Below are 20,173 nucleotides of genomic sequence, written 5' to 3' on the forward strand. Positions count from 1 at the left end.
TGAGAGTCCTCACTGAAGCTGGTGCCTGGATATCAGCCCATCACCTTGGCACTCCTGAGTTAGTTGCCTCTGACAAACTTGAGCTTTCACAGGAGGCAGACATTCAAATCAGCTGAGCACATGGACCAGCCCTTGCATTAACACTCCTCCAGCGAGACGGAGGGATGGGGTTACTGACTCCCTAAATTCTGTGCTTTGACATCACTGTGACCGTGAAGCTGAACCTTGAGTTTCAAAGTCTGTGTGCTATCCTTGCAGAGCAGCTGATCCCAGCTGTAACCCACACCTTAAGGACAGTCAGTGGGGAGGATACACTGAGCCAGGACTCTCACATGAAGGCCTTTGCATTGTTTCAGCAAATTGGCCATATTGGACCACGCCAAAGTAATTTCACCCCACACAAATTTCCCATTTCTGCTGCAACAGAGACCATCTGCCTTCTCTGGCCATGGGCTTGGGGATGGCTTCTTTTCTAACAGAAACATCTGATTCATCTCAACCCTGGCAACATTTATTTATATGTCTGCATTGGTTTAAGTTTTCAAGATGTCGTTGTGAAAGAAATAATCACCTTACTTTAAAATGAAGAGCAAAATTGATGCATTCATTTGTATTTTGAAGTTCCCGAAAGCATCTGTCAGCTCTAGACCTTGATGCTGATTTGCATGAATGCCAACCACAGCTGGACTGGGGCCCAGGAAGGTTTCCTACAGGCAAAAACCTCCTGGAGCTGGTGAACAGCGCCTGCCCATGCCAAGGCAGGCAGGGGCTGGGTGTGCCCATTTTTCTGCCAGTTCCAGTCCCATGGAAACCCTACAGGAAACCCTCACCCGCTTGGCATGGGGAAAATTAAGTGTTTTCTGGAAAATCTTTCCAGAGCTAAATTTGGTGCGGGATCACTGGGGGCCCCTGCCCACCATCTGCGCACCCACGCTCACACTGGGGCTCTGCAGGTGCACACGCCTCACGCGTGGGGCTGGGGCCTGCCCTCGGCACCGCCTCACCTCGGCTCCGGGCCGAAGCCCGGACCCCAGAGGCCGGGGCGGGGGCTGAGCCCCGGGGCGAAGCCAGCCTGCGGCCGTGCGGCGGGGGCAGGGGACAGGCTGCCCTCCCCGCCGCGCCGGGGATCAGCCCCGCTGGGGCACCGTGGAGCGCCGTCTCCTCCGCGCACAAAGGAGGGCCCGATCCGGCCCGGCCGCCCGCGAGGCAGCGCTCCCCACCGCCAGCGTCGTCCCCGGCGAGACCGCCCCCGCTCGGCCCGCGGCGGTGGGGGCGGCCCGACCCGGCCGGGTCGAGGCGGAGCGGGGCGGAGGGGCTGTCCCCCAGGCCTGTGCGGCCGCCGGGGCGGGCGGCAGGGAAGGGGAGGAGAGCGCGGGGCGCCACCGCCCCCCGCCCCGCCGCGCCGCGCCCCGCCCCGCCGCGCCCCATGGTGCCGGCGCGGGCACGGGGCCGAGGCAGAGGCTGCGAGGCCGGCAGGGCGCTAACACCCCGCGCCCGCCGCCGCCGGGCATGGAGGGCGCCGAGGCGGCCGCCCGCGGCAGTAGCAGCCCCGCTCAGCCCTGCTGCTCCTCCTGCGGTTCCGGGCCGGCCGGCAGCGGCGAGGCGGCAGCGGCAGCGGCAGCAGCAGCAGCAGCAGCGGCGGCGGCGGCGGCGGCCATGGAGGAGCCGCTCGGGGAGGCTCCGTCCCCGGAGGTAACGGCGGCGAGGAAGCAGCAGGGGGTGAAGCGGCATCACCATAAGCACAACCTGAAGCATCGCTACGAACTGCAGGAGACCTTGGGCAAAGGCACCTATGGCAAAGTCAAGCGGGCCATCGAGAGGTTTTCTGGCAGAGTGGTAAGGCAGGCGGGGTGGCTTCTCTTTGCCTTTTCATTTTATTTTTGTATATATGTATATATAGTTTTTTCTTTCCAACGCCTGCTTCGGAACGGAGCCGGCTGGGTGCGTCCCCTCAGGGACCCGTTAGGAGACCCGTCCGTGTGCGGGGCCGGCGTGTCTCGGTGAGGCAGGAGCTGGGGTCAGCATCCCACCCACCCAGCTGCGCCTGTGTCCAAGGCTTTGTGTGGGGTGCAAATCCTACAGAGAAACTTTTTTTTTTCTGCAGAGGGGCGGTGGCGGTGGTGGTGGTGTAGTAACACATCAGTACGTTTTAAAAGGATGTGTTATTACTGGAAAAATAGGGTGACTTATTGTTTTGTTTTTACACATGGGTATGCGGCGAATGGTTATTCTTTCCCCACTGGAAACTCACGCTTTAGTGAAACCTGTCACATCCCCCACCTGACCAAAGCTGCTCACAAAGTACTGTCAGGAGGGCAAACGTTGGTTCTCTGGTTAAAAATGCAGTGATTCAGTCATACTTTTGTGACCTGAACTTTGCTGACACCTAAAAAAATTGCATGGACTGCAACCCAGCCCCATTGGTTTTTACGATCCGTTTCACCACTCAGTGGTGCCGGCTGGCTCGAGACTTCAAGCAGCCCGGAGGTTGTCCAGCAATAACTCAGCTTCAGCATTTCCTCATTGGTACAGCACTCCAGCAGGGCGCAGAAATGCAATTGAAGAAATGTACACAGTCAGAGTTATTGTCATTTTTCTCTCCCCAAAATATGTAACTATTCACAGAGGGCAAGCGAATGGGAGGCAGGCATTGCATTAAAGACTGCCTGGAGAAATACATGCTTTTCTGAAGAGGTCTTAACGCTGCTTTTCATGTGAAGTAGACTAATTGAGTTTTCACTAGACTTCATCTAAAAGCAAGACATTTCCCTGGTGACGTTACAGGTTTCATCTCATTTATCTTTCCCTTTCGGTTGCCTGGAAGCTCAACGCGCACCCAGAGGCAGAAGCAACTGTAAAACAGAAAATGAAATTGCAGATGCCATAGCTTTAATATAAATATCTTTGTGTCGACAGTGAAAATGAGAGTTTCAGCCAAGTTGTAGAGTCATATCATGTATGCTTTCAGTTTATTAGCTCATTTGGAGGCAGGCTAAAGAGAAACCAGAGATGGACATCTCTGCACATGCTCACTCCCAGTCCATGATTTTTAAAGTTCGCTGTCTTGGCTGTTTTACAATTTCAGGCTAACAAAAGCTCCAGGCTATGTTATATACTAACTATTATTTTGTAAGTAGATTATTTCTGAGTTGCATTACAAAATGTAAGAAATAAGCAAATACATCAAAACCACCTTTTTTAAAAGATGTGATAAATTAAAAAAAAGTGATTGTATTGTAAATGAGATTTGAGTTTGGGAAGGGCCCTCACAGAGGAAAGGATGTAGCATAGATGTGTACCTCCTAAGTTAAAAACAGACCAGGTCTTTCTGTATTTTGCTAACTGTCAAGCACTTCAGCTACACAGCTGAGGATACTTAGATGATACAGTCTGAACTGAATTTATACGGCTAATGCCATCTTGAAATGGAGAGGGTGAAAATCAGAATATCTGTGCAATCTTAAATGCAATAAAAATGTTACACTCGCTCTTTCAGCTGGTATGTAGAAGCTAAACAAATCCTTACCAGGGTGTGAGTTTTATACTGTAGTAATACAAGCCTTGGCGTGTGGCACTTCGTAATTATTAACTAGTCTTCAGACAAGTTCTGGTGTAATGTGTCTGTTTGAACTTTAACATCTGTGAGTGTATGTAAAATATCCACATTTTGTCTGCTTACAGAATAAAAGCTAGTTGTCAGAAATCCAGCCAGACCTAAGTGAACGGAAAATGCTTCTTGTTTTCTGACAGTTCCCTTGTCTGGCTGTTGCAGTGAACACCGATTGCTTTCCGTGGGTGAGACAAGAACACCGACGGGACAACTGATCAGAGAGGAGCAGAGCTTTCCTTCATTTCCTCCCGCACACCCCTTTCTCTTCCCTGTCCTCTGTTGCGATTAGTGGGCAGTGTTTGCAGCGCCCATGAGCAGGGTGGGCTGGATGCTGCTGCGCGTCCAGCAGGGGATGCACAGAGCGAGCGATGCGGCCAGCGATGTCTCTCTCACCGCGTCCAATGCAAATCACCTCACAAACGGCAGCTCGGTAGCCAGAGTCCCAAGGTCGCTCTAATCCAGTCTGTTTGCTTCCTATTCTGCTACTGGTTTAGCTAATTTTTTTTTTCTTTACTCGGCAGTAAGCAGGTATTTGAAGTTGTCTGGTAACAGGTTGCGAAGCTGGACCTTGGCAGCAGCATTGTGTTCCCAGTCACCAGCCTTGTCCAAGCAATTCTCCTATTTGGCCTTTCTGCTTCTCTTGTCTGTTAACCATCTCTTTAGCTGTATGGCACTTCATAAAGATACTCACGCGATTAGCCAGGCTTTTAACGTGAAGCATGAACTTTGGATTTGTTGTCATCTGTATAAATAGAGAGCTCAGGAGTGAAATCGAAATTGGCAGATTTGAGTTAACGAAGTAAAACCAAGGTGAGAGGACAGTTCAATCCAAGGTATGGATGTGCTTTAGTCATGTGCAACGGGAAATCAATAGCAGGATTTCTGTTGACTTGAACAAAAGTAGTATTTGGCACTTATTAACGCGTTGCAGGTTTATTCGAATTGTTATAGTTTCTTTGTCTTTCCTCCTAACTCAATGGAACGTGATCGTAAAGCTTCCTGCTGTAAAGCTCTGGGGTAGATTGTATGATACATAAGTTGTTTCCAATAACAAACTAAATGTGAATTTGTGTATTAGTTACCACAGTGACTACAGACACTATTGCATGCTGCATGAACCAGTTAAAATATTGCCCACTACATGACGTATGAGGTGCCTAATTTTGCCAGCAAGATTTCCTTCATTAGTACTGGTTCTGTATACACTGTGTAACTTATGATATTTTAAATTAAGGCACCTGTTAGTAAGTGTAAGGATGAAGAGATGATATCGCAAGCCTGTGAAGTAACACTCATGTTGACATTTCTGTGGGTGTTTTCTCCACTTGCCATCTTGCACATGTTAAACCAAAGAACTGAGCTTTTGTTCATGTTAAGTATTCAATGTTTGTTAGCCAAGAAATCCACAGTTACACTTATGTCAGCCTTAGATGAGCTGTGTATTGACCACCTCTGGCTGATTCCGTGCCTGAAGATCGTAGATGCTGCTGGGTTCTTCCCTGAGCAAATGATTCCACTGGAGTAAATGCTCCTTATAGTGCAACTTTAAATTACAGATAGGTGTTTTTAGTCTTGTTATCTGCCTTTTCCTGACATTATACAGAAAGCAATGCCTGGATACAAAAATGCTTTAATAATAATTAAATTAATGTTATTAAAGGAGCACGTAGCTCTCTAAAACATGGAAGACACCAGGTAAACCCTGTTAGGCTGCTTGGAGCGCTCCCAGCAGCATTTAACCCAGGGGTTCAATACCCCAGCTGGTTTACAGTTGTCCGTGGGTGCCCTCCTGCAAGGTGCTCTGCTGCGAGTAATTTTCTCTCCCTGCCACTGCTGCTAATGTTGCTGGTTGGTTGTTAATAACCTCTCATGAAGCACCCTGTATTGTCTGTGCTTCCTTTCGGTTACCGTCTGTCTTTGGGAGAGATTTTGCCGTTTGCGAAAGCCAGGACCTTTTCTGCCTTTCTCTCCTTAGGCTGCACTTGGGAGGTGGTGGGGAGTAGCTGCAGGGGCCTCCCCTCTGCCTTCACCTCCCTCTCCCCGCCTGAGAGCCAGGACATCTTTTCTTCATCCTCACCAGCAGGTGGAGGAAGCACTATTCTCCTCCAGCCATCCCTCCAGAACGTTAATTATTTTGGGAACTGATGACAAGCTGCAGCCCAACATGAAAAACAGGCGTGCAGTTCCTATTTGTGCAGGCATGTTATGTGTGGTGGTGCGTGTTATTTATCTCTTCGGCATAGAAGTGCAAGTAGAAGGATGTTCCCAAATGAAATTGGTTTCTGAATTAAAATCTTGTAAAAAAACCCAAAACAAACAAAACCCAACCAACCAAAAAAAACCCCAACCAAACCACCCAACAAAACCAAACCCAAACTTTAGAGCAACAGGAATTTTAGTTGCAACTCCAGTGAAAATCTTCACTTTGAAACAGCTTTGCTTCATGATGCTTTTGGACAGTCATGCAGGGTTTTTGAAACCCTGAAACGGCACTAGATTACGTGAAAGGAGGACCTTTGCTTTACTGATTGTATTTCTCCATATCATAACAAAACCAAAACACGAATACCAACAACAAAAGCTCTGTCATGTCAGTAATTAAGGCCTTGTTGGCCACACAACCGTTTGTTTGTTTGCGGTTTGGTTTTTAAGGGTTCCAAATAACAAGATAAAAGCATGCTTGTGGGTCACTGAGGACAGTGAAAGCCAGGTGGGATGCCTGTCCTAATCTTGTCTGCTTTGCTGTTACAGAAAATGTTGGTATCCCTCTCTTCCCTCTTATGCATGTGAATTCTCTTTATCTTAAATGACATGTTGCATTTCCATTTTTTTCCTGAGAACTTCTGCTTCACTTGGCACCTGGGTCACTATTTAATACTGATTTTTATCTTGATCACTCAGTGTGCATCTTCTGTGGGATAATGTCCAAATGTGATGCAGAACTGTTTTGGTTTTGGGTTTTTTTTGAGATTCTTTGTTGTTCTTACTAAGATATCTTCCTTTATTGCAGACACTGGTGGAAGTAGCTACACAACAGTGCTGTGATGTGAAAGTGCTTGTACAGTACTTTGCACAGCAGGATCCTGGTTCGTGAATGTGGCTTCCACAGCTATGATAATACACTTGAATAATAGTAACAATGGCTTGTATCACTACCCCGTTTTATATGTGAGAAAGAAAAACTTGCCGATTAAAGCCAAAATCATCAGAACTATCAACTAGTTTTGAGTGCGCAACCTAATACCTGATTTTTCAGACATGTAGAGTACATAACATCAGGGTCCTACAGATGCCAGCCTTGTCCTGCAGCGCTTGGTCTCTCCTGCCTCCTGGGCTCTTTCTTTACCCTGGGCTTTTGTCCCTGTGTTCAGCTTTGGTCTCCATTCCCAGCCCTTTTGTACTCCACTTGTGCTGCTGCCTCTCGCTTTGTTCTGTGTGCCAGCGCTGTGACCTGCTTGGAGAGTGCTGCCTTGCTCCCTGCTTCCCAGCTGGTAGCAGCCAGCAGAATCTGTGCAGCCTGCGGTGGGTGCCGTACAGCTCTCCTGCTGTGCAATGCTTGTGTAGGGCCAGAGGTTCCTTATCTGAAAAGGAATTCTTGCAAAATGTATTGCCAAAAGCTAACTTATTTTTTTTAATGTGCAAATTGAGTTCTTTTAGGGACTCAAAATATGACTGAATCTGGACAATGTTTTCATGATGCTGAAGGCACGTTAGTGAAACTCAGGTCATCCTCAGTAAAAATTGTACCAAAGTATGGAAATTCTAGATCTGGAATGAACACAGGTTGGAAAGAGTATACGGGCTTGAAAATAGTTTTGCTGTTAATTTGTTATTTGCTCTGCCCTTAATTATTGGATGTATTCCAAGATTCTGTTTTGAAAAAGAAAAAAACCACAGGATTTAATCTAGTGAAAACTATAGGCTTATTACAATAGGAGTTACACCTGGTTGTATAAAATTACTATAGTCTTCACATAAACACTTGTGTAACTGAAATGCCAAAGAAGACTTCAGCATCAAGGGCTGCAGGCAGAAATAACTGATTACAGCATGCAGGTCATTAGGGGAAAGGCACTAGTACAAAATACTTGTTTTCTGCACTGAGAATTCTTGTTGGAGAAGCAGATTTGTTCAGGGGAGTACGGTTCAGTGGTATGAAAGTCTGAATTAGTGACAAGCCAGTAAGGGGTCATCTGAATAGGTTAGCTTGTCAAATCTTTTACCAAATTAAAGAACAGCATGTTCTTGCTGAACTTCCAATGGACATCAAGTGATAGTCTTTCAGTGATGTTGGACTCTCTTACAGGTGAAGAAATCAAAAGTTTCTCAGAGATTTTTGCTTCTTTTTTTTTCCTTTTCTTTTTTCTTCTTTCCCCCCATTGGACCGAACAATTTTGGGCAGGTTGATTAACTTCCCAGTGTCTCAGGGTATCCCTTTCTGAAGGGATAATACCTAATATATGGAAGTTAGACTAATTAATGGTGCGTATTTTGGCCTGATACGTACCTAGTGTGATCCCTTTAAATTTGAAATCCACAACAGAATTTGAGCCAATATCTATAATGCAGCCTTCGGCTAAAAACACTATAAAATGCCTAAGCGTTATTACAAATGGTTTCACAGCACCATATGCTAGAGAACGCAACAGAATGGAAATTACTTGTACAAAGTCTTTCATTAGATATGGCTAAAATACACTGCATTTTTTGGTGGCATGTGTTCTAAAAATTATTATTATTTTTTAAGAACCACAATGTGGATTTGCCATGTGGAGACAATTATCGTATATATTGTAGTTTGGGGTCATACATGTTGAATAAAACCGTGTGGAATGTGCAGTTCTTGTGAGCAATTGTTTATTCTTTACAGAACTGTAATTGTAGTTAGTCTGTGTTTTGTCTGGTAAATAAATAACTAGAGAGTCTTTGTTGGAGTGAGGAATTGGGAGGAGGCATGTGGTGGCCACGACAGTGCTGAGGAAGAATGCTGAATGTGGGCTGCAAACCAGTTCCAGGTATATCAGCCTTGAACAGTGGCAGGTCAATGTGTGCACAGCCATGGTAATCCAAATGCAGAGCATATGGGACATGTTTCCAAAGCCCACATACCAGGGATTCTGAAATTGGCTGCTGACCTCTGCTTTGATGTGGGCATCTCCCTGGCTCGGGTCTCTGCCTCCCGTACCACGCTTACGTACTACCCTCTATCTGTGTGAACCAGGATGCTGACGCCAAAGCATCTCCTCTTACTGTACAACCATGCTCCTCTCAGTAGGACACTGTTGTTCTTCATTGTAGTCTTGTATGCTCTTCCTTTGTAAAGTGGGACCAAACCATATGTTTTTCTGCCACAGCCTTGGATGATGCTCCGAAGCTGGAAGCACAGGTTTGCCTCTGGGCTTGGGGTGGGATAGGAGCTTGCAGCATGGATGGTGAGAAGTGGCACTGGCGGCTGCCAACTCCTTCTCTGCACAAGAGTGGCCAGAGCCTCAGCAGCTCCTAACCTGGGCAGGGGTGAAGGCTGCTGCCAGTGCCCAGCTCTGGTGTATAGTTTTGATGGTTTGCATGCCACCAGTGATGGGCATGTTGGTGTGGGAATCTCTGATCTACAGAGAATATTGATCTTGTCTCTTGCCTCCTATGTAAGTTAGGATTTGTCCATGAATCGCCCAGGTGTGCACCTGACGTTTTATAGAAAAAACTCTTGTCATTAGCCCTGATGGGTTGATGTACTTGGAATAGTTGGTATGTCAGAGGAAATGTTGCAGATGAAAAGGTCTCTGACTAAATATGCAAATGATATTTGTCAGTGTTTCCCTCAAACATCTTCCAGCAGATGTGGGTACCATGTGTGTCCATTTAATAAACCAAACTCAAAATAATTTCCACTTTGCTAGATATATGGGGAATAACTGGGGGGGGAGAGGGGCAGGGAGCAAACTACAAAGCAAGGTAAAAACTGCATATGTGTGTTGTTATATTTGATGACCAATTCATTAAAGCCATAAGTGTATCCAGGCTTTCAATAGTGTTCTCCTGCTGTTGCTTCCTGTATTCCCTGGCTACAAAATCAGTCTCTATGGCTCTCATTTGTCTTACCCACATGAAAGACTTTGAGCATCTGCAAGTTATGATTTGAGAAGTATCTGCTTTTAAACAGAATATATTTATCACTGTGTCTTCACAGGCAACATGGTACATTGTATAAATTAGGAGATCCTAGACCTTTGAACACTAGGGGGCTGGGTGAGATACTCTGTGAGCGTATGGTGTCTGGCCATACCCATCAAACATCCTGGACCCACACCAAAAATGCCAGATGTGCAATAGATGTGGAGGCCCTCCCGTAACCTTTGCTGCATGTTGCAAAAGGGGGAGGGTGGAGGGAGTGAGGTTGTAGCCGTCCCTTGTTCTTGCGCTGTTTTAGTACTCTCGTTTGAGCTCAGTATTTTTTATATTTTGAACTAAAGACCATGGACAAACCCTCAGTTCAATTTGTTAAACTAACACATGGTGTAAATGCTTAGTGTCCCCTAACTCTCCCAAGACAGGTGGAATTTGCTTCTAGCTCTAGTGGTTTACAAGACATCAGCCATTAAAGCTGCTAGTGGCCCATGATGGGTTGCAAGTCCTGGGTCTTGCTCTAGTGTGAGTTCTGTTCTTACTGATGGAGGAAAATAATAAAATACTTTAATAGGTGATTCCTTTCATTTAAAAAAACCCTGAGCCACACAGCAGCTATGGGTAAAGGTGTTGGCATAGCTGGTGTGTTCAAAACTGTCCTGTGTAGTTGTAGGTGAACGCAAAATCACAAAATAAATGCAGGTGTTGTGGTTTTTCAGTATTTAGATGACAGCTGTGGTTGCTCAGGTTAACGTGTGACCAATGTAACTATTAATTTTTGGGTGCCTCTTCAGCCTTCCTCTCTCCCAGCCAGCATGTCCCACCTCACCTCAGCCACACCTCCGGCATGATGCCTGAGGCCCTTTGCTGTTGGGTCCGCCAGGACGCCGGCCTGGTGAAGCGGAGGGGCTCCTGCGCCTTGCATGGTGCTGGCTGCCTCCGTGATGAAGCACTGGTGCTTGGCAGGCTGCTCTGTCCCTGTTGCCTTGCCTTCCCGGGGGATGTCGGCCTGTGGTAATCCCAGAGCCCCTTGGCTACCCCAGCCCACGTGTGGGACGTCTTAAGCAGAGAGGCTGGAGGAGCCGAGTGTCTTTGTTCTGAGGTCTGGCGGCTTGAGGGACTTGCAATTATCCTAATGTCTCGCTGTGCCGGGGAGCTGAGTCAGCAAATTTGGGCTTGAGCCCTAGCACCTTGGAATAAAGACACTAGTTAAAGGATATTAGGCTTAAAAAAGAGGAAGAAATAAGAAATTCATTGTTCCTGTGGAAAGATGCAATGCCAAGTTTGGAGACTAAATTTAGCAATTCATGGGTAGATCAGAAAGATTCAGGTCCTGCTGTCGATGGAGATCTCAAAGCGTATCATGTTTCCCGTACGCAAAAAGGCATTTAATCTCTGCTACAGTTTCTAAGCTCTGTGAAATGCCTGATGATGAATGATATCTCCCTTTATTTGAGGTACAAGTGTTATTTTAAAAGTGAGCGAGAATATTTTTTTTGATCACAAAAGGTAGCGATGAGGATTGGATAAAAATACCTGTTTGAGCTGTGTGGCAACTAAACAAATGTTCCTTTTTGTTAAAGGGTGTTTTGTTGTGGTTTTTTGTCATTGATGCAAAAACATTGTCTTTTGCACAGAAGTTTGACAGGGGAAGACAGTGAAGTATTTATTAAAAAAACAGCTCCTGAGGCACGTGTTTGGAGCTGTCATTTATTTGCATATTTTTGCCCTCGCGCCCCATACAAATCAAGCCTTGTAGCTTCCCCAGCAGAGTTTGCTGGGGAAGGAGAAGTGAAGGCCAGCCAGTCCCTCAGGTAGCCAGGGACGTCTGGGGACACCCGGCGCAGCCCTGTACTCGGCTGCGGTTCTGGCAGGGCCATGCTGCAGGTCATCATTTTAGCATGGGGCGGGGGGAAAAGTCCTTTGGGAAGGGAAGAGGGGAGGGAGAGTGCAACCTTCACAGCTGCTGCGTGCTCTAACACCATGCGGCCTGGAGCATGAGATATCTGCAAGATGAAAATGCGGGTGAAGTAGCTGCTGGAGGCTTAGCTGACCTGCGCAGGGATACAACTGAGAGGCATCCACATTGCCCTCTCAAAAAGACGTTTTTCACCAGACCTATACATAAGGCATAGTGTCCTTCATGCTCCTTTCCTTGTCATATTTGTTCTCTTTGGGGTGCCGAAACAGGGTGAAATAACAAAAGAGTCATCTGTGTGTTTAAGCTCTGTCTCCTGTAGGACCCTGTTGTCACAGCTGTGCTTTGGGCACCCAGGGGGTAAATTGTTTCCCTGAGGTTGACTCAGAAAGTCTGTGGCGGAGCCGTGGGGAGAGCCGAGGTCGACCACAGCTCCAGCACTGCACTGAGCCGAGCCATTCCCTGTCAGGTGTAACCATCTCAAGAAGGTCGCTTATAAAGCGAAGGTCCTCTTTCGTGGCTGTAGTCACACTGTGAGGGGATGGTGCCAATTTTTCAAAAGCCTACCAGCTGTTGTGTCTTGGAGCCTGGTCACTATGGTGTACTGCCGGTGATCACCAATTGGTACGAGTTAGTCACCGTTGTGTCCTCACAATCTGGAAGGAACAAGGACCTTCAGCTAGACTGTGCAGTGCATTTACATCCAGGCCAGAAACTAGCCATCTTTTTCAACAACAGAGGGTTTTTTTCTGTATACAGTTTGAGAGTTTTCTACCCGCCTCTCTGTTTCGGTAAAACAAATGTATTCTCCCATCCTGTCTGGCATTTCATGATGAAAACGTGGTCTAACGGGACCTGTGAAATGCCTCGTTGTGGGTTGCACATTGCTCACGAGGAATTCATCAGGGAGAAGGATTTCATGCTGTACTTTAACCTCCTTCCAGCCTTTCTTGGATGAAAGGAAAACTCTGCCGCCGTGAATGTAACTGGTTATCATTATTGGATGTCATTACTCACTCACTCCGAGCATAAAACAAAAAACTCGCATCCCCTGTGATGTCTGTGGGTAAAATGCTGCTCTCAGTTACATTAACGCTGCTGTAAACCGACCAGTAGAGTTCGGCCCTTTGTTTCAATTGAAATATTTGTTTAACACAGGCAAGGACTAAACAATACACTTGAAAGCGATTTGTGTTATTGTCTGTAGAGCAGAGCTTGTATTTTATGAACTGGCTGATCATAAAGACAGCATAAATCATGTAAAGCATTCTCATTTACTTTTTCTTTCTTTTTTTCTTTTTGCAGATGGGGCTTGTAGAGTAGAGTTGCAGTCAAATGCCTGCTCCAGGATATTTTAGTTGAACTGTGTGAGTCCATTAAACAAATGTAATGGCTTTTTGGAAAGAAGCGCTGCGTGTTTCAAACCAAATGTTTTACATAGAGAACATCTGGGTAGTTCTGGGTGTTTGTATGTAGAGCACATCAGACAGCAACCGTAGTGAGCTCAGCTGGGAGGTTGCCTGGGATGTAGTTGTAGGATATGACAGTTCAGTTGTTATGGGGAATAATTCCTATGAAGTATTGCCATAAACTGAATGTTTGGCACAAACACCTATGTCTTTGTTTTACTGTACACCCGAGTTATTCTTCTTATCTGCCCAGCAAAACTCTAAACGATGTTTAAACAACCCAGTAAACGTTGGCACCTCTGAGCTGCAGCATGCGCATTAAAGCAAACTTGAGGAAGACGTTACCATTAAGGGTAAACTAAGTTTGCTCTATTTTCAACAAAGCACTATTGATTTCTGCCACGGGCAAAGCAGTGCGAGTGAGCGATGAATGCAATACGTGCAAATAGTTTGTGGGGTTGAGTTGGCAATGATCGGTGTTACAGTGGTGTTGCGTACTGTTGCTTTGAGGAATGTGAAAATGCAAAACCGGTGAAATGCATGTAATTAGCCTGACATTAGAGTTTATTTGGGCTACTGGAAGAACTTTAACCTGGTTAAATTAATAAGCCTGCTTTTACTTCGCAGCATCAGAGGTAATATATTTCCAGGAAATGTAGGAAATGTTGAAAAATGTCTTATTTGGGAGTCAGTTCTTAAATTATTTCTGCAGTTTAACTGAGGAATGCATGGTTCAAATGAGATTAAAGTTGTAATTTCCAGAGTAGCAATGCAGCTTCCCCTTTCAGGATTGTTTAAGTAAAAAGTTAAACAAAGTGGGTTAGGCAGTCTCTTGCTCCAGTCCCTTGTGGACAGCAATTCACGTTGCACAGCACTGCTTTAATAGTCCTGCTCGGTCTGACATGATTTGTGGTATTTGCTGAGATGAATTTCTGGACCGAGCAGCGTGAGAGGGAATTGCTCCTCACTCTGAGGAAGGTGGTATGTCCAAGTCTGCGCGAAGGTCACTGGCAGGGTGAAGCGGGAAGCCTGCGCTGCTGCTGTTGCACTACCTAACAGCTTAGCTTTTGGCAAGGGGATCCCAGAAATCGGAGTGCTAATTCTCCCTTGTTCAACTGACCCCAGCCAAAACATGTGCCAGAAAAGGTGTTTGTGCGTGTTGAAGAAGGGGGCAACGGTCCTGGAGATCACAGGGTCTGGGGGAGTTCTTTGCCAAAAACTTTCCACCTAGAAAAAAAAATTCCTTTGCTGTTTCTCCCCTCCGAAGTTAACCCTCCCCATAACTACTTACAACTACTGCCTGCAGTTGTGAGCTCCTCGTCTAGCAGGGAAGGCTAGAATTATGCATTTAAGGCTGCAAAATTGCTTGATCGCCAGCCACTTAATTGTAGGAAAGCGTAATTCATTCCTCACCCTCTCACATCTATTCCAAGCCCAGCTGGCTGCGGGGAGCAAGAGTGTTCCTGTTCCTCTGTTACTCTCTCCACTGAGCCATTATGGTGGCCCTGGTAATTTACTTTTGATAAATAGAAGGAAACAACAGGAGGTTCCTCTACCTTCAGGGGTATAAATATTTCTCAGAAATCAGAGACGGATGGGGAAGATATGTTAGCAAACTCCTTTCCTCCCTCTGTAGCAATTCCACCATGTTCCACCATAAATTCTAGGATGGTCCCTTCCAAAAAGGGACCATTAAATAAGTAACATCCAGGCAGAACAATGTAATACTGAAGCAATGCTTTTACAAAAACAAATTTAATATTGCAAAGTGATCTGCAAGCCCTGGAGCAAAATAACCTGGGTGAGGCTTTGATACACATGGTTGCCAATCTTTTTGTTTTCCAAGAGTATTTTTCCAGATAGGATGTGGGTTTATGGTTCACTAAATTCCAACCAGGAAGTGGCGTTTATATTTTGATCTACCTTAGATCAATTTAGAAAAATATGCTAGATATAGGTGCTTCTGATAGTTCTGTGGCATTAACCCTTCCAACTGTGCTGTCTACGCACATCTGTGTGCCTTCCGTGATATAATCTCTGTGGCCCACCATCCTTGCGCAATGAATCCCTGCCCATCGATGTTAATCTAAAAGCCTAAACTCTATAAACTCAACTTTAAAATCTCTCGACACTTCAAAATTCCACTGGGTTAATTAGGAATTTGAGGTGGTCCAGCAATATGGTGTTGGGTTTTAATGAGCGTTGTGGTGCCTGAAGGTATGGACATTTCTTCTTCAGAAGAAGGACTCTTCCCAAGTTTTCCTTGTACTATTGTAATTCTCATGATAAAATAGCACTTCCTTTTTTTCTTCGAAGGACTGCAGAACCAGGAGAGCAAAACTAAAGGATCCAGACAGTACCAGGTGACTTCACGCTTGTGGCAGAAGAGGCATTGTGAAGATCTGCAAAGCTCTCAGTGGTTCTGAGGTTTTGCTGAACTCACGGAAACTTTAATGGAAGAGAGAGAATAAGCCGTGTTACAAATATTTGCCCACAACTTCCTCAAGCAGAATGTACCAATGAATGAAAATGTGCTGTCAGGTGGCTTCTTGGAAAAAACTAGTTCTAAGAAAGAGTTTAAACAATGTCCAACCCCCTTCCTTGTTTAATGTGAATTACAGCCTTGCACTGATACAGCACCTTTCACCTAAACATGTGCAAAATCACTTTAGAGACTCTGGTAACTTCTGAGGTTACCGTTATTTAGCAATTATTTAGCAGCACATTGCAATAATTTGCAGCAGTTTCTTAGAGGGTGTGAATAACCCCATTTGCAATTTAAATTATCGGGAGGAATGACAGGAGACTGTGTCATTTTCAAACTGGAACTAGATCCAGGCACCAGGGCTTTATATCCCTCTTCTCAAGAAAGTCATAAAGAGCTTTTTCTAACAAAGTAGCCAGGATCTTGGTTTTGCATTTCATCCTCAAATCAGTGCCTTGAACAGTGTGCAGTCCTGCTTCAGAGGATTACTTCAGTGTGGTTCACTGCTTATTCACAATGAAAAACCAACATTGAATTAAAGTCCCTCTCTGCTGCCCCAGGTTAGCATTTTGCATTACATCAGCAGCTGTGGTAGCTGTGAGATCAAGCCTCAAAATTAATGTGAAATCTATCTTCCAGTTTTTGGAGGGGGAATCTGTAATACCCATGTAACACCAAGAACAGTAAACTTGGGGCTTGTGAATTCTTTCACTCCTCTTTAACCTGACTTGCCAGTAATTTAATTAGTGCTAAAAGCCTGCGCACAGACTTGCAGAAGTTAAAAGACTGACTGACACAGGATTCGCTTCCAGTGACTTTTCCTCTTTTGCACATGTGCTGGACGGAACTGTGCTGTATTTGGAAGTTGATCAATAATGATTGCACAATTCTAACCTTATTTAAACTATGATATAAACAGACACAGTAGAAACGGATGCTACCAGGTTTTTTCCTACTTAAAAGTGAAGTCAGCTTTTTTTTTCACTGCTTTTTTTCACCACTCCTTTTTTGTCTTTTTGGTTCCAACAAAATTGTAACCTGGAAGAAAAGCAGTTAGACTTTGTGAAATCCCAATTCAGTGTAGCATTTGGCTTTAGTAAATGTGGAAGCCAAAAATAAACATCTGCTTTGGCAACTTCACCAAAAGTTAACTGTAAATACAGTTTTCATCTTTTCAGTGAATGTGGCATTCAGTGCTGGTTAACATCTATTAAGGAGGAACGATCCATAGTTGAGATTGTAAAGCATTTTTTTCTTTTAATTACAGTTATGAACCTCCATTGCCTCGGGGAAATCCCCTACCCCAGTTTCTTTCCAGATAGAATTTCTTTTGTGCCAAAACATGAACTTCCCTTGGAAGCTTGAACATAGTTGGATGGATACTTGTGAATCGTTAGACTTTGGAAAAGAGATGGTCTTCCACTGATCTGTGCATGACAGCCCCAAAACTTCAACTTGGCCATTTTATTCTCTTGTCTTTAGTCCTTCAGAATTAGATCATAAGCCTGGGGTTTTTTCAGCCGGAGTTAAGAATGTTTTAAAGCATTAGATACTGCATCTTTGGATATGCACAAGGATATGGCCAACAGTTACAGGTTCCTTTCCACCTAATTTAGAGGTGAATTAGGAAAAAAGTAGATCTCTGCTTTTCAGCAAATCCTTTGCAACCTCCGTCCCTACTGGGGCAAATTTGTTTCACCATGGATGAAGTGGATGCAGATTTGTGGTAGAGTGCTACTGGGACGGTGGGGAGGGGTGAGAAGGGGCAGCTTGAGGCAGCACTATGGGAAATGCTTAGTTATTGCTAGGGATGGTGATTACTTGTAGGATCTTTCTTTTAAAACTGAACAGTCCTATGACTTGGGACTTCAGTAATCCTGTATGAAAAACTTTTATTTTGGGAATGGGGAAGGTTTTTGGTAGATTTCTGAAATATACCAGTGGATTGTCCATTTCTGAATTCTGCAGCCCTCCCTTCTTCTCCCTGTTGTCAGGATTCACTGCCTCACTATAATCAATAACCAGGTTGCTAGCTTGTATTTTTAAATACTATTGGAAGTCAGATCTCTGCTAAACCAGATGAATGGGGTTTTTTAATTTCTAGTGGTAAATCAGTCCTGAAATGATTAATACAGAGCTGTAAGATCTGCCTGGCAGTAAGGATGTCTTGAGGCCAGGATTCTCAGCATTAAATGAAGAAAGGTCTGCCAGGTAAATTTGTCAGACGATGCATGGTGTAAATATGCCAGGCTTCATATACATAGCTGAACATCGCGGTACCAAACAATGAAGGGATGTAAATTTTCCAGAAGGCAGTAGTTAATCAGGAAATGCGCTCACAAATCCTGTTAACAGGCACCTTATGCGGGGGTGAGGAAAGAAGTGGAGGAAGGGTGTTGTACCTGTTCCTCCTGGCACCAACTTTGTATATGTACAGCAGAAATGTGTTCATCTGGTGCCTTCTACTGCTCATTAAAACTTGGTTCCACAGGCATTTTTCTCTGCGAATAAAGGGGGAACTAGAAAGAAGATATAACTACCTTGACCAGTGTTTGTGATTAGTTAATTCCTCTTCACTTGATGAATGATCATTTACAATATGATAACAGCAACTATGTCCAGCAGAACCAGAAAAGGAAAATTAAATCCGAGGTAACTGTACCTTGGTTTTCCAAGAGGCACTGGCACATTGTGCCTCAGCTTATGCAAATAGAATTTTGATTTAACGTTTATCACACTGACTTGGGACTTCTAGTGCCTTGGTGCAAGAGTGAGTTTCTCTGTAGGTAGTGAGTGGTAGCGTGGCAGTAAATCAGCTTTGGTTTTCAGAAATATAATCTTCTTTATGTGATACATTGGGAAGAGGGGAACGAAGCAGAGAGGTGCAGATGTTTGCTATATGCTTTTCCCATACAGAGCAAGGCAGCTGTAAAAAATACACTTGCCTCTTAAAAGCAAATGAACTTGAAAGGTGCATCACAGCATGTGTATCCTCACCCTTTATGTGTGCAGCTGTTGGCTCACAACACCAAAACAAACGGTTTGTCTTTGGTAACATCCATGACACAAAAAAACATGGAATAGAACAAAGTAATGGGCAGAAGCCCTGAGATTTAAATGAGCAGAGTCTCACTGGGTGCAGATGGCACTGCTTACCGCTTTGAGCAACTCCCCTGATTACTGCATAGTTTGCTAACATATCAAACAATAGAGTTGAGCTGTTGATAAATAATTAATAGGGATTTTGTTGCATGCTTGTCTCCCAGGCTGTATCACCATGGAGATGATCTGGCTTTTAGGATCTGAAAAGTAACAATGTCCTAAACAATGGCATTGTGTCGACCTTACTCTTTGAAGGAGAGAGATCTCGGAGGTGTGTTAGCAAAATGCACAACGCCAGGCACTAATTTTGCTTCAACTTTTCAGTGAGTGCATGAAGTGTTTTCTATGACCATGCAGAAGCTTGTTCTTAGAATTGCACGTCCTGCATGATGCTGTATATTACTGCATTTGGCCTGGAATTGGAGTCTCAAGATAGTTTTTTATCCAGCAAATGGACACAGCAAACAAATAATCATGTGGGAAGAAGCTTACAAGAAGTAGTCTGCATGAGACCTTTGCAGAACCCTCTGGAGGCTTGGCTTTCCTGTAGAGATATCCATCCATGGCTCCTTCTTCCCACCTGGAAGTTCCAGAGGCTGGACATACAGTTATTCAGCCCATCCCCTGTCTTTACTTTCTCTCCTTTGCACGACCTCTGGAAGTGCCATTTCAACGCAACTGCATTATCAGCATCCCCCTCCTTATCATTTGATTGCAGCAACCTTAGGGACCACCCAATTTCATAGCTTTGTTTCTCTTCCTCTTGTGTTGGTGAAGTCTGGGCCAAGAGCTGTAGCCAGAGACTCCCCTGGAAAAAACATCATGTGGTGCCAGACTTTATTCTTTCTTGCTCAGCTCCGTGGCGTTGGTGAAAGAACAATATGCCTTTTCTCTCCCCACCCCCAAACATCCTCTGCTTTCCCTTTCTCTTCCCCCCTGGTTGATCCATCTATTCTTTACCTCCCCACCCCTGTTGGCACTTGGCGCGTTGCACTTCCCACCTCGGAGTCTCAAAGAAAGGAAGCAGAGCTGTGAAACCGTCTGGGCTCACCCACTTCCCATTGCTGGGTGGGGATGGCTTCAGCTCATGGCGTTTGGAAAGGAGAGGTTTATGTGTGTTTAACCCTCCCCTCCTTCTTCACCCAAGAAAAATAATTTTTTAAATAAATTTGCTTTAAGCTACATTTCTGACATACCTCCTGGTGGCAGCAGGCTGGTTTATCTTCCTCGGGTGCCTGCACTCTCTGTCCTGATGTCATTTTTCTGACTCTCCACAATAGTATTGCAAGAGCCCATTGGAATTTGCTCGAGCACGGGTGGTATGCACAAGTGCTAGAACCAGCTTAAAAGTCACAGCCCCCATGGTGGAAAAAAGCAGTTTGTTCATATCTCACCACGGTCCTAAAAATAGCCTTCATAGATAATAAAGAGTGGAAGATTGTTTTCAATGGGACTGAATGTACTGCATGCAGAAATTGCTGGGGAGGGCTCAGTGGTTTGTGTCATTCAGGTGGTCAGCCTCAGTT

General features: G+C 45.0%; 1 protein-coding gene across 1 annotated transcript in view; it reads left to right on the plus strand.

Moving 5' to 3' along the window:
- Positions 1-1,344: 1,344 nt before the first annotated feature.
- NUAK1 (NUAK family kinase 1) overlaps positions 1,345-20,173 on the plus strand; it is a 50,175-nt gene continuing 31,346 nt past the window's right edge. The window contains exon 1 of the mRNA XM_054832559.1: positions 1,345-1,836. Coding sequence (XP_054688534.1) covers positions 1,510-1,836 — 327 coding nt within the window. The 5' untranslated portion in view covers positions 1,345-1,509. The remainder of the gene's footprint in view (positions 1,837-20,173) is intronic.

Source organism: Grus americana, chromosome 1 (assembly GCF_028858705.1).
Source record: "Grus americana isolate bGruAme1 chromosome 1, bGruAme1.mat, whole genome shotgun sequence".
Classification (NCBI taxonomy): Eukaryota; Metazoa; Chordata; class Aves; order Gruiformes; family Gruidae; genus Grus; species Grus americana.